This window comes from Hemiscyllium ocellatum, chromosome 5 (genome assembly GCF_020745735.1).
Source record: "Hemiscyllium ocellatum isolate sHemOce1 chromosome 5, sHemOce1.pat.X.cur, whole genome shotgun sequence".
Lineage (NCBI taxonomy): Eukaryota > Metazoa > Chordata > Chondrichthyes > Orectolobiformes > Hemiscylliidae > Hemiscyllium > Hemiscyllium ocellatum.
In genome coordinates, this window is record NC_083405.1 from 116,359,654 (window position 1) to 116,374,300 (window position 14,647).

General features: G+C 38.9%; 1 protein-coding gene across 3 annotated transcripts in view; it reads right to left on the minus strand.

The window, feature by feature from the left end:
• The window catches only part of dnajb6b (DnaJ heat shock protein family (Hsp40) member B6b), a 148,613-nt gene that overhangs the window by 117,627 nt on the left and 16,339 nt on the right, over window positions 1-14,647 (minus strand). For all 3 annotated transcript variants that reach the window (XM_060825124.1, XM_060825123.1, XM_060825125.1), the window contains exons 3-4: window positions 10,640-10,736; window positions 298-407 (exon numbers count right to left, since the gene is read on the minus strand). In XM_060825124.1, the coding sequence (XP_060681107.1) occupies window positions 298-407; window positions 10,640-10,704 (175 nt within the window). In that variant the 5' untranslated portion in view covers window positions 10,705-10,736. The remainder of the gene's footprint in view (window positions 1-297; window positions 408-10,639; window positions 10,737-14,647) is intronic.

A 14,647-nucleotide genomic window follows, 5' to 3' on the forward strand; every position in this document is an offset into this window, starting at 1 on the left:
AACTGAAGGCCTGCAAATATGTCTACACTAAAAATGTCTGATATTAGGAATCTCAAATTTTAGTGTGGTTAATTTTATCTAGTTTAATATAATTTTCAAAAGTGATAAAAGGAGGTCAACTTAATTGAAGAGAGCAACATGCAACACCACCAAGATAATCTCCATCCAACAGTAACCCATTCTATGGATTTTTACAATTTGATCTTAAGTGCCTTTAAATGTACCAGAAAATTGACAACACTCACAACTGTCAGAACTATCCACTCAGATCAAATATTTGCATCCAATATTGCTTACCATCAGAAAGAACTTCATAAGCTTCTGCAAGTTGTTTAAATTTAGACTCAGCCTCTTCCTTGTTATCAGGATTCTTATCCGGGTGCCATTTCAGTGCCAGCTTGCGATATCTTTAAAAAAAAATGCAACCATCAATTTATAACTTTGCTTGTTAAGTAGTGGTTATACGGTTTAGTCAAGTGCACAGATTTGTACCCCTCTCAGTCAAATGTGTGTAACTTTATTCATTTAGTGATTGTTCAAAGAAACCAATTTATATGCAAATTTTACATCCTAAATCAGATTTCCCAGCCACGCAGCCATTTTGCCAGCATTGCTACAAAAGACTTCAGAACGCACTGAGGAATTATAAATTTCAGATTGCTCTACGAAGAAGTTGTCCAAGTAGATTTCAAGGGCTGGTTAAAAATTGTTATACTTACAGCAACCAAAGTAGCTTGTACAGTGCAACATGCATTAGCTACTCCCATAGCAACCTTTAATTAGGATACCCTAACAAGAATAACCTCATTGGGGTTTTACCCCAAACAAGTGACCAAGAATACACATTTCATTGCCAGACAGCCCAGTTTACTCTAATTCAGTAGAATTACAAACTCAACATGCCACAGAAATATCAACACCCAATTTCAGCCAATAAAAACAGTACTCTGGAACACAGTTTTAAAACTTTGAAAATGTGAAGTTTGAACAAGTTAAAATGATGATACGGTCTCCAGAATGATGAATTATAATGTAACCGACTCAGATATATTCAAACAGTATGAAAAGTTAGGCGATTGGTATTTTGAGAAAATTGGGGTAAAATAAGAAACAGTAACAATTTGCCTTTGATACATCAGGAATTAAGTGTCAGAACAATTCTTTGAGCCAACATCCTAGAATAAATTTCTAATCTATTTCAGCTAGGCAGTAATGGAAACTAATTAAAGTAGCAGCCTTGGTGAGAAAAAGACAAATCTCAGCCTTGGACTGTCTGTACTTGCAAGGTGGTTATTTGGGCAAAGTGAAGCTATGAATCACTACCATGAGGATAGATTATAGTGCTTAAAAGGATTTAGGTTCAAACAAAATAAAGACAATGGAGCAGAAGTTAAGCCAGTCAGCCCATCTAGTCTGCTATACCATTCAATCATGGGTGATGTTTCTCAACTCCATTCTCTCATTTTCTCTCCGTAACCAGTGATACTCAAGAACCTACTTTAATCTTAAATATACTCAATGACCTGGCCTCCACAGCCTTCTGTGGCAACAAATTCCATAGATTCACCACTTTCTGACTGAAGTAGTTTCTCATCTCAGTTCTGAAAGGTCTTCTCTTTATTCTAAGACGAGGCTCTAGGGTCCTAGTTTCTCCTACCAATGGAAACATCTTCCCAACATTTACTCTGTCCAGACCATTCAGTATTCTGTATGTTTCGATTAGATCTTCCCTCATTCTTCTAAACTCTCATGTATATACCCAGAGTCCTCAAACGTTCCACGTATGTTAAGCTTTTCGTTCTTGGGACCATTCTCGTGAACTTTTTGAACACACTCCAGAGGCAGTACATACTTCCTGAGATATTGGAGCCCAAAACTGCACACAACACTCCAAATGTGGTCTGGCCAGAGCCTTACAAAGCTTCAGAAATACATTGCTGCTTTTATATTCAAAGTCCTCAAAATAAATGCCATCATTGCATTTGCCTTCCTAACTACTGACTCAACCTGCAAGTTTACATTATAGAATCCTGGACTAGAACTCTGAAAACTTTACATTTTAGAACTTTCTACCCATTTAGAAAACAGTCCATGCCTCTAATCTTCCTACCAAAAGACAACCTCACACTTTAACCCACTCTCCTAATCTGTCCAAATCCTCCTGCAGTCACCCTGCCTCCTCAGTGCTACCTGTCCCTCTAACAATCTCAATGAAGGAACGGAGGGCATTCTGGCTAAGTTTGCAGATGATACAAAGATAGGTAAAGTGAAAAGTTGTGGTCTAACACAGCCTTGTGGAACACCACTTGTCACCAGCTGCCATCCTGAGAAAGACCCTTTTATCCCCACTCTGCTTTCTGCCAGACAGCCAATCTTCAACCCATGCTACCACCTTGCTTCTTACACCATGGGCCCTTACCTTACCCAGTAGCCTCCCGTGCGACACCTTGTCAAAGGCCTTCTTGAAGTCCAGGTAGATAGAATCCATTGGCTCTCCTTGGTGTAACCTGCTCATTACTTCCTCAAAGGAATTCTTTGAATGTTTTTTCAGCATAACCCTTCCATTGATGAAACCATGCTGGCTTTACTCCATTTCACTATACACTTCCCCGTACTCAGAAATCTCATCCTTCCCCCATGGATTCCAAGATCATACCCACGACCAAGATTTCGCTAATTGGTCAGTAATTTTCCATCTTTTGCTCTACTCCCTTTTTTAAATAGGGGTGTCACATTAGTGATTTTCTAGTCCTATGGGACCCTCCCTGAAAGAGAAGGCTTTAGTGGTGATCTATCTTGTCAGTTATCTCCCTTAGAACTCTGGAGTGGAGTCCATCTGGTCCAGGTGTTTTATCCACCTTCAGGTCATTCAGTGTTTCTAGCAAATAAAGCTTGAATTCTCTATGTTAATTCAGGTGATGAAGAATTAAGTGCATAATGATTGAGATATTGTTTCTAATTACAGCTCAAACACTGGATAAGTTAGTCTTCTGGTAGCGCTAAAACCGTGGCTGAAATAGGTAGAAATATTACATTACCTACTATCCATATGCTTGGATACATTTAAGACATTCGCCCAAATTGGAAGCAACAGCTTGAAGAAAAAACTGATTGCTTAACAGCTGAGCAATATACTTCCACTTTGACTAAATGCAACATGCAAGACTTTGGGAGTGTCACTTTTTAAAAAAAAAAGCCCAGTAGTAGAACAGAGAGAGTACAAAAGCAGGAGACAAATGTAGATCCAAGCAGCACCAGGCAGGAAGGTAATCTAATACATGGATAATGAAGGCAAAGAATAAATACTATACTTTCAGTATAGTAGTTAATGCAACTTAATAAACTTCAAGCCAAAATCAAAATTGTTAGTAAATTTCAAGAAGTGTATCAAAATGAGGGCAAGGTCTTCCTATATACTGAAGGCAGTAGAATAGGAAAGACAAATAGTTCCTGAAGTGTGCAAAGTAGTAAATTAATATAGCTCAACTTCAAAAAAAAAAGGGGTGGGGAGGGAGGAATAGGTGAATCCGGCTCAAATGCAGTAGGGCAAGTGGAGTCAGTACAAACTTAACTAATCGACATTCAGTATTCAAAACCAAAGTCAGCTAAAATGCTCAACTGAAGAAATTTAATTGACCACAGGTAGATTGCAGGGTAAAGCAGCAATGGAGTAGGAGGCAATATTCAGAAAAGGTACTTCAGGGCAAATCTAGGCATACGGCAATGAAGGGAAAGTTACCATAATATCCACAGTTGAAGTGCTTTAAATGACATAGGTAGTTAAAACAAAATTGGAAGCTTGCAATAAATGTAGGATAACACATGTGAAATCAGAAAGCATAGAGGCAACACAATTAATATTGTATAGGAAACAGGTTAAGATTAAGGGTGAAACAACGTCAAACGAAAATGAAACAAGTAAAAAGTATGGTAGGAAAAGAATTGGAATTAAGAACCCAAATAGAAATAAACCTTCAGAGATGGTTTGAGACTCTCAATACCGGTCATTGCATTTACCTTCAAACACAGATGATATGAAAGGTGAATTATTGCAGTGGAGGTATGGGGGGCATGCTGGAGCTTATAGCAACAAGATATTTGAAACAAAAGACATTCTAAAAAAGACTTATTGAAGTTGGTTAATGATCTACTCCTGATTACTATCCAGTAATCTAGGATATATCCTAAAGAACAGAAATAGCAAAGGCATCGGTGACAAACTTTCAATCCTCAGCATTCAGTAGTGGCAAAAGATAGTTCAGCTGATGTTCTCAGCACCATTCAAGAAAGGGGAAACAGTTATTCAGAAAATTACAAGCCAGTGAGCCCAAGATCAGTGGAGTTATTGGAAACCATTTCTGGGGCATATCTTGGAAAGGCAAAAAGTTAATCAAAGAGTCATCATATTTAGAAAAGGCAAATTGGGACAGACTGAAATGCAGGAATTCTTTAATGTAGAACAAATTGATCACAGTGAAGACCTGTTATACGTTGTTAGATGCATTCTGGAATTTCAAAGTGCCACTCAAAAGACCCAAGATGAAAATAGCAGTATGAATAGAAAAACTGACTAAGACAGAAATCCAAGTACATACAAGTTGATGGGCGCAATACTAGAAAATGTGATTAGAATAGTTAAGGGATTGTACTTGACTGGCAGAGACTTGGTAGTCCAGACCTTTCCCTTTGTGTGGATCTCTTTGACAGATGAATGGTTTCAGACTGGAAAACCATTTCAGTGGTGTTAAAGGGTCAGTTTTTGGCAGGTTTTAAACTGAGCAGGTGTAGAGAGAAGCATTATAAAATTTAAATACAAAACAAAGTCAATAGATGAGGAGGAAAAAGACAGGTTTCAAGATGACTGACAGGATGAAATGGACAGGGTGAACAAAAACAAAAAACAGCTGTTCCCCTTAGTAAAGGTGCAAGAACAAGGATGCATAATTTTAAAGTGAAAAGCAGATTTAGAGAGGATTTGAGGAAAGATTTCTTTTTATCAAGAGGATGGAGAGAGTCTGGAATGCACTTCATGGATGATATTGGAGGTGGGAAACCTCAATCTTAAAAGTACTTGGATGAGTGCTTGAAACATTCAAGGTTTATGGGCTTAGTGCAGCTAGTGTACTTCTGGTGGTACAGACTCAACAGGCCAACGAGTCTGTCCTGTACTGATTCTACGAAGCATAACAGTTCAATGCAACCATTAGATAATGCATTGTGCAAAGACAAAGAATATTATAAATACAGTTTGAACACCCGACTTTGTTCACATACACAATATTAATGGTGACAGAGGAAACTGATGAGTTCAAAAAAGTTGAATTGTCATGAAATGTTATATATAAAAAAAATGTTACCTAGTATGGTGACAAAGCTTCTGAAAACAAACCTTGCAACTCAGTTAGCAAACTTACAGCCACTACCAGTTACGCTTCAGCTAAAATAGTAAGTAATTTGAAAAATATGGACCTATTAGCCATAGGAATCATGGCTTTGTGCGGGCAAGAGAATGCTTCTCAAACTTGGAGACTTGAAGTGACAAAGATGATTGATGTGGGCAAGGCAGTGGATACTGACTGCTCGGTTTTTAGCGGTGTAAGGGTGTTTTTCTGACTGGATACTGATGACCAGTAACGCTCCAAAGGGAACGGTGTTGGGTCCCCAGTTTGTTTTGATGTATATAGATAGGAGAATGTAATGGCCTGATCAATACATTTGTGGATGACAGAGATTGGAGAGCTGTAGATAGTGTGAAGACTTGTCAGAGGATACTGTAGGATATAAATAAGCTGGAGACTTGGGCATAGAAATGGCAGATGGGGTTTAATCCAGACAAATGAAAGGTGATGTACTTTGAAGATCATTTCAGGAGGGAAGTATCCAGTAAATGGCAAACCCTTAGTAGCAGAGGGATCTAGGCATCTAGGTTCACAGTTCCTTGAGAGTTGCAACACAGATGGATAAGGTCAGGTATAAAATATGAAAAATTGTCAAGTCATATTGCAGCTGTACAGAACTTTAGTTAAACCACATCTGTAATATTGTGCGCAGTTATGGTCACAACCTTACAAAAGAAGACAGGAGGCTTGAGGGAACTGAAACTGTTTACCAGGATGATGCCTGGTTTGGAGGGTATCAGTTATGAAGAGTGACTGGACAAACTTGGAATGTTTTCATTTGAATGTTGAAGGTTGAGGGGCAACCTAAGTAGTTTACAACATTGAAAATCCATTCTATTCATGTCTCAGAGTCTTTTTTCTCGCAGAGTAGAAATGTCAATATCTAAGGGACAAGGGCTCAAGGAAAAATGGAGTAGTTTAAAAGATGAGAGTGTGTGTCAAATTTTATTTTTACAAAAAAAGTGGTAAATGCCTGGATTGTGTCCACAGCAAACATAAGGTGCTGGAGCTGTACCACCAAACTCTGCCGGCGCACACTCCTGCAAATCTACTGGAATGAGACAGACACCTACACCTGCAACCTTTGCCAGATCAATATCCCCAGCATCAAGGCACTGACCACCCTTGATCAGCTGCAACAGGCTGGACATGTCATCCACATGACCCACACAAGATTCCAAGTGCTTTACTCGCAGCTCCAAAACAGCAAGCAAGCCCCCAAGTGGGCAGAGGAAGCACTCATTGATACCCTCAAGGCCTCACTGGTGGTGAAGTGCATCATCCCCACCAAAACCTGGGAATCACTGGTCCAAGACAATCCAAAGTACAGTAGCAGCACCTGGGACAGCGTCGAGCACCTCGAGATTTGCTATTAGGAAATAGCAGAAGCCAAACAAAAAAAGCACAAGGAGCGTGTTGCCACACCAATGCTCCACCCATCCCTTCCCACACCTTCTACCCCAAGTGTAACAGAATCTGAAGCCAAATTAGACTGTACAGCCACCTATGCAGAAGATGATTCTCTCCTCTCATCTGCGAGAGACTGCCAATAATGGCATGTGCTGCCAGAGGTAGGAGGAAGATACAACAGCAATGTTTAAGAGGCATCTTGATAGATACCTGAATAGGAAAGTAAGAGAAGGACGTGGACCACAGAGGTAGAGGTTTTTTAAATTTAAAAAGGTGTCATATTCTTGGTGGGCCAAAGGGCTGTACTATTCTTTGGTCTTTTGTTGTTTGATAGACAGATAGAGATCCTTTACTCATATGACATCATGGATGAGATTATATATGGTCAGAAACATTAGAGGACTGTCCTCGAGACTAAAAAAATGATGCATCCAGAGATTTTCAAGATGAAGGGTTCTGATTGTTGATAGTGAAAACACAATCTCTGGCAAGTGGATCAATAACAATGTTACAATAATCAAACTACTGATAAGACAATTTGTTTGGAGCACTTCCACATTTATCAAATGGAGGACACAGGTTTAGGGTGAGAGAGGAAAGATATAAAAGAGACCCAAGGGGCAGAGGGTGGTATGTGTATGGAATGAGTTGCCAGAGGATGTGGTGGAGGCTGGTACAATTGCAACATTTAAGAGGCATTTGGATGGGTATATGAATGGGAGGGGTTTGGAAGGATATGGGCCAGGTGGGACAAGATTGGGTTGGGACATCTGGTTGGTGTGGACGGGTTGGACCGAAGGATCTGTTTCCATGCTGTACATCTCTATGACTCTATCAGAACCTCAACCTGAAAAGCAGATTTCTTAAGTAACTTGAAAATAGGTCACACAAGTACTCAATGAGGAACTTACACAATTACAGTAAAGCAGAGGTGCACAACCTCGTTTTCAGAAAGCCAGAGTTTTATTTTGATTTTGTTGCAAAGATTCCAACAGACCTGGCTGCAGGCAGCTTGCCTTTACAAGCATTGTCTTGGCCTGACAAGATAAGCAGTTGAGCATTGCCCAGGTAGCAGTGGTGAAGCAGTGATCAGTGGCAAAGCCTGGCAAGCCCAGATGGCAGTCAAAGCAGCTGGCATGTGAAGTGGCAGTTGGCAGTATGGTGGCTAGCAAGCCTGGCAGGACTTAGCCTAGTGTGGGGTAGAGCGAGCCCTTGAAGGAAAAGCCTGGCATGTAGCATCTGCAGAGCCAAGGCTAAGGTTTAACTTCACTTTATTTCTCTACTTTATACTAACATCTGTAGTGTTAAACTTTAACGTATTTTTGTATTTTTCTATTTTTGTACCCAAGGTTTTACACCTAGGTACCTTTGCACCCAAAATGGCACCAGCAATGGCAATATTGTACACCTTTCACTGTAGAGTGATCGAGATGTACAGCATGGAAACAGACCCTTCAGTCCAACCCCTGTACTTGAAAATAAAACCAAAACTTAATTCTAGATCTAAACACAAAAAGACCAATTGGTCCTTTGGTAGAAGTTTCTATAATTTCATGATAGAATACATCCAGTTTGGAATACGCTCAGGCCTGTTCAGCAAGTATTCATCATCCTGTCAAGCCAAGACAATGCTTGCAAAAGTAAGCTGTCTGTAGCCAGATGCTTTATGCTCCCTAGGAGCTCTCGTAAACAAATCAAAATAAAACTGGCTGCTGCCAAGGGTGTATTTTTTTCCCCCCTTGATAATGTAAACTAACCATATTATCCATTTCCTAGCCTGCAGACTGAAAAGCAGTTTACTATGGCTGATATAACAAACTTCCTCCTGCATTACCTCTGCAGAAGATATGTGAATCAATAAAGCACATATCTAGAAAGATGTTGCAAAGATGAACAGAAGAACTTGCTAATAAGTTTCTATGAGTAATTTCCAAAATCGTCAGAAACAGGAAACATTAAAAAGTACTGCTGCTAGCCTCTGTCATACAAAAAACAACCCTGCAGTTTTCCTGTTTATCAATTAATGATTCCTTCAGGAATAAACAAGCATAGATATGTACTGACATTAGACAACCCTGATTATTTTCACATGCTATTAGTGACAGAAGCCTTATTCAACTTACAATTGGACTTGTGTAATAAAGAACTAAAGCAGCCTGTGCAACAGCACTTAGCCAAAATTTCATTTACAACCACTTAAGGCGAAAGCCAATTCTAAACAAAATGCAAACAGGGAATAATTAAAAGTCAGTATCTGGTTTAGGGTTAAATACAAGCAGTATCTTCTTTCTGTCACTAGATGTCATCAGAGCATTTCACAAGGAAAAAAAGTCAATTTGTTATAGCTGGGCAACTAAACATTTGCCAGTTAGAATTGTCCTTGCATATTTGAATTTTAAGAAACATGCTGCTCAAAGTGGGCTTCGACGACCACACAATAAGAAAACCAGGAAACTTAAAATATGAGCAAGTAAGGAATAAGCTGTGCTCTTCTTGAGCCAATTATTTCAAACTCTTCATTTTTTCAGTTTGATATCAATTACAGGGAAAGAAATGCTAGAGTCTATTAGGGCTTGACAATCAAGATACAGCAGAGTAAAAAGTTATGAAATCAAAATCATGTATTTTTGAATGATAATGAGCAGAACATGGAGGGAAACCAGAGAATGAAACAGTTCAATTTTTCCAACGGCATTTGATGAAGTGCTACACAAGAGGTCGGTTCATAAGTTTCAAGATACAAGAGCATGGGGTTAGAACTAGATAGTATACCAAAGAGGTCAAGAGTGAACTTTTTTTTAAAATTGCAAGGTGTAGAGTATCAACAAGAATCAATGCTTGGCTCTCAGCCACCTTCATCAACATTCACTGATTAAACTAGGAATGACTGCAAGTCACAAGGACGTAGACCGCAAAATGGATCAAGGCTCATCAAGTTTGTTAATGGAGCACAATTGTGAAGTTATTCATTTTGCTTGGAACAATAGCAGAGCAGTGTTTAAGTGGAAAAACTAGCACATATTGATATTGAAATCATCATACATGAATCACGTTAATTGCATATTACATGGTATTTCAGAGGCAATAACTTGTATGGCAGATCTTGAAAAGCAACGTTAAAAGGAGGTTTTGCTGCAATTCTATGACAGCTTTGGTGAGATTACCGAGTACAACGTATAGTTTGTCTTCCTAAGAAATAAGGCTCACTGGATTAATCGCTGATGAGGGTGCTCCTTGAAAAGAAATGTCTAATCATAGGCCTAGCATTTGCTGTAGTTTAGGAACACTAACCTCTTAAAAACCCTGGGGGACTGGAGAAATGAGAAGATAAGGTTATTTAGCTGGGACTATGGCAAACAGAATCTTTGCAACCCCCTACTCAGTTATGGATATCTCGTCAATGAGCATATTGAATACTAGAGGTTAGAACAATTATGCATGCTACAGAAATCAAGGGATTAAATGGGAAACTGGCATCAAAAAGTGATTAGTATGATCCTAATGAACAGTACAGCAGGCTTGATGGCTATAGGGACTGCACTGAATTAGGATGAAGTGTCAATTAGCTGACAAGATGGGAATTAGAACTAAAAATCAGTTGCAAAATCAAGTATAGAAAACAAGTCGTTGGAAACTGGAACAAATTTAATTAAAACTGACAGGACAAAAACTAAAATATTCAAAGTTATACAATAAATCAGCTTCATTTATAAAATTTTGAAATATATATTCCCACCCAACTCATCTCCGATGATTTCACAGAATCAGTAAGCATTAAAATAAGATTAATGCTAGAATATTCTATTATTGGTTCAGCATAAAATACTTACGATTTTTTAATTTCTTCCTGAGAAGCATTTTTATGTACTCCCAACACCTGGTAGTAGTCCACCATTTTTAGCGATTTACTTCTTCTGGATGAAAACCCTAAAAAGTTACACAAGTCAAAAATTTCATTCAAGCATTCTGGTACATTCAAATGTCAAGAAACAGTAGATGAAAAATGTAAAAATCCTTGAAGTGCAAACATTTAACAAGCAGAGCAAATTAATTATATTGAAACAGCTGGCCTCAGGACTGCAATACACTGTTCAAACAGACCACTGCGAAGTTTCTAACTTTAGGTCAGACAATGCAAAAAAATGATGCTAGAGAAAAGACTGCAAAGCTTTGTTATATTTCAAAGCAACTGTAGTTGTTATTTATTTTGCACAATGTGCAGAATCTGTTAAATGCATGGATTTAACTGCACATTTACAAATACCCAACCACTGGTTTAGTCACAAGAGAAAACGATTCTAGCCAAACTTCATAAAAAAAGTCAGCTCCAGTCAGGGCTTATATTTAGACAATCCATTGTCAATCTTAAAAAGAAGAAAGAAATTTTGGTGAACATGTTATGAAATAAAGAGGGGTATGAGGGTGAGAACCAAATGGAGACCAAGACAATTATGAGTGCTATATATACACACCTATCTAGTTTGCTATTGTCCTTGGAGGGGAACATCCCATTTTTACCCATTCTGGCCTACATCTAACACCAGACCCACACTAACATGCCGACTTTCCAGTGCCTTCAATTAGTCTGAAAGCCACACAATTCAAGGCAATTAGGACGAGTTAAAAAAAAATTCTATCAGAAACACCTAATCACAAAGACAAACCCAGAATGTCATTTTACTTCACATTTGCTCTGTAAAATGTGTAAACTAGGAGAAGTTCTTTCTTTCTTTACAAAGATAAAACGGTCCTATACTGCAAATAGTGGGCATTGCAACTAAAAAGCAGTTAGTTGCAACGACTGGATTATCTAACATGGTATTATACTGGTGTTTAAATCTGCTATCTACAAAACAGAAAAGCAGCTTCCCTCAAATCACATTTGTCAACTTGTTACAGTTACTTGTTATGAGATGCCAAATTACTTGATTCAAAACAGATCTTTGGCAATTTAGTTTCTTTTTAACTCTATTCAAATACAATTTACTATTACCTCCACAAATTATTTATTGATCAACTAGGATAAAAAATGTGATGAATCAGTCAACCCTTCAATTCTGACAGAAGCTGTCTGACCTATAAGGAAACAAACTAGCAGGTGAAAATAAAAAAAGTACATGAAAAAAAGTTTTTCTACTAAGTTCCCACAAGTGGAGCAGCAACAAATCCACTGTAGACAGAATGCATTTCCTCAAGCCTGTGGTTGGTTAGCAACTCACGCTTTCTCAGCTTCCAAAAGCAAAGAGTTGCACACATTAATTTGTGTTACAACAATTTAAACCAGCCACACAGAAAAAGTTCACCTCATACCATAACCTGCTAAAATTTGAAGTAAACAACTATCCCAGGGGTTACTAAAGTAAAAATTAACAATTTTATTCTTTAAATCCAACAGAGAATATTAAAACCACCAACTATTTACAACTCCTTTCTTTTAACCTCCCTGGCTATAATATTAGTCAGAGAAGGAAAATCCTGATTAAGATTTACAAAAAAAACCTTGCAAAGCCAGTGAGCTTTGCAGATTATCTCCAAGTTGGCCTCTATGTTCTGCTGTGCAGACTCCTCTCAGACAGCTCTTCAGCGAGCAGTCTACATTTGGTGGTCTCCCCTTACCTGTTCAAAATGCCTAGCTTTATACCCCAAAACATCAGATTGCTTCACTGGTTTTATTATCAAAATAATAAATTCAAATTCCATTGGATTTTGGTAACTTGGAGCATAATTTAAATGGATTAGCCAAATTCTAATTTTTGTTTGTTTCATGGCAACCCAGCTGCTGCTTTTTGTTTAGACCAAGTGTGACATTGTTACACTGTTCTGTACTGTGCATTGTCAGTCCTAGCTTGCTTCCTCATTTAAAAGATACAGCACACCTCCAGACCTTCATAACACTTGACATAGCTTCCCTCTTTGGATTTTGGACGTACCATTCAATTTTAACTAGATACAAACCTGAGGAGGACCATGACACATTGGAGAACCTTACTGAGTTACGTAGGCTTTACGACCTCCCTAATAATTTTCAGAAATAGAGCTGTCATTTTTGTCTGAAATATACTCCCTTATTTTGCACTCAAATTTTGATTAGTAATGGATTATGGAAGCCAAGTAGGAAAAGAGAATTGAGATCAAGATAAGATCAGCTATGATTATGCTGTAGAGCAAGCTAATTACCTACTCCATCTTCTAGCTATTACAATTCACTACATTTGGATCTACATTAAGAGGTTGGGGGCAGACACCTTTCTTCCCCCCTCATTGCACAATCCTTCATGGCAGGTAGAGTTACATGTTAATAGTATCTGCATTTTAGAGTCAGAGTTATTGAGATGTACAGCATGGAAATAGACCCTTCGGTCAAACCTGTCCATGCCAACCAGATATCCCAACCCGATCTAGTCCCACCCGCCAGCACCCAGCCCATATCCCTTCAAACCCTTCTTCATATACCCATCCAAATGCCTCTTAAATGTTGCAATTGTACCAGCCTCCACCACATCCTCTGGCAGCTCATTCCATATATGTTACACCCTCTGGGTGAAAAGGTTGCCCCTTAGGCCTCTTTTATATCTCACATTAAACCTATGCCCTTTAGTTCTGGACTCACCTACCCCAGGGAAAAGACTTCGTCTATTTATCCCATCCATGCCCCTCAATTTTGTAAACCTCTATAAGATCACCCCTCAGCCTCCAACGCTCCAGGGAAAACAGCCCCAGCCTGTTCAGCCTCTCCTTATAGCTCAAATCCTCCAACCCTGGCAACATCCTTGTAAATCTTTTCTGAACCCTTTCAGGTTTCACAACATCTTTCAGAGAGAAAGGAGACCAGAATTGCACGCAATATTCCAACAGTGGCCTGACCAATGTCCTGTACAGCCGCAACATGACCTCCCAACTTTTGTACTCAATACTCTGACCAATAAAGGAAAACATATCAAAACACCTTCTTCACTATCCTATCTACATGTGACTCCACTGTCAAGGAGCTATGAACCTGCACAGGTCTTTTTTTTTTAACAACACAACCCTAGGACCTTACCATTCAGTGTACAAGTCCTGATAAGATTTGCTTTCCCAAAATGCAGCACCTCACATTTATCTGAATTAAACTCCATCTGCCACTTCTCAGCCCATTGGCCAATCAGGTCCAGACCCTGTTATAATATGCAGTAACCCTCTTCGCTGCTCAATACACCTTCAATTTTGGTATCATCTGCAAACTTACTAACTGTACCTCTTATGCTTGCATCCAAATCATTTGTGTAAATAACAAAGTAGAGGGCCCAGCACTAATCCTTGTGGCATTCCACTGGTCACAGACCTCCAGTCTGAAAAACAACCCTCCACCACCTTTGAGCCAGTTCTATATCCAAATGGCTAGTTCTCCCTGTAGTCCATGAGATCTAACCTTGCTAATCAGTCTCCCATGGGGAACTTTGTCAAATGCCTTACTGAAGTGCATATAGATCACATCTATTGCTCTGCCCTCAATCTTCTTTGTTACTTCTTCAAAAAAAAACACTCAATCAAGTTTGAGAGACATGATTTCCCACACATTTTGTTATCTGCAAGAAGACAGCTGTTAGCCTCTTGCACGCTGGTCCCCGACTACAGAAGGAGGAGGATTTGGTGTACCTCCACAATACACCACAAGACTATGGTGAAACATCATGTCAAATTCAAACTTGGATTCTAGTTTTCAGTGCAGAGGGAGTTAGGTTTAAACTTGCAATAAAAAAATTCACTATAATCAAGTCTACTGCATCTATGCTCTCAAAGATGGCAGTCATTAGTATACCAATGAACATGTCCAACATATCCAAGAATGAGAAATC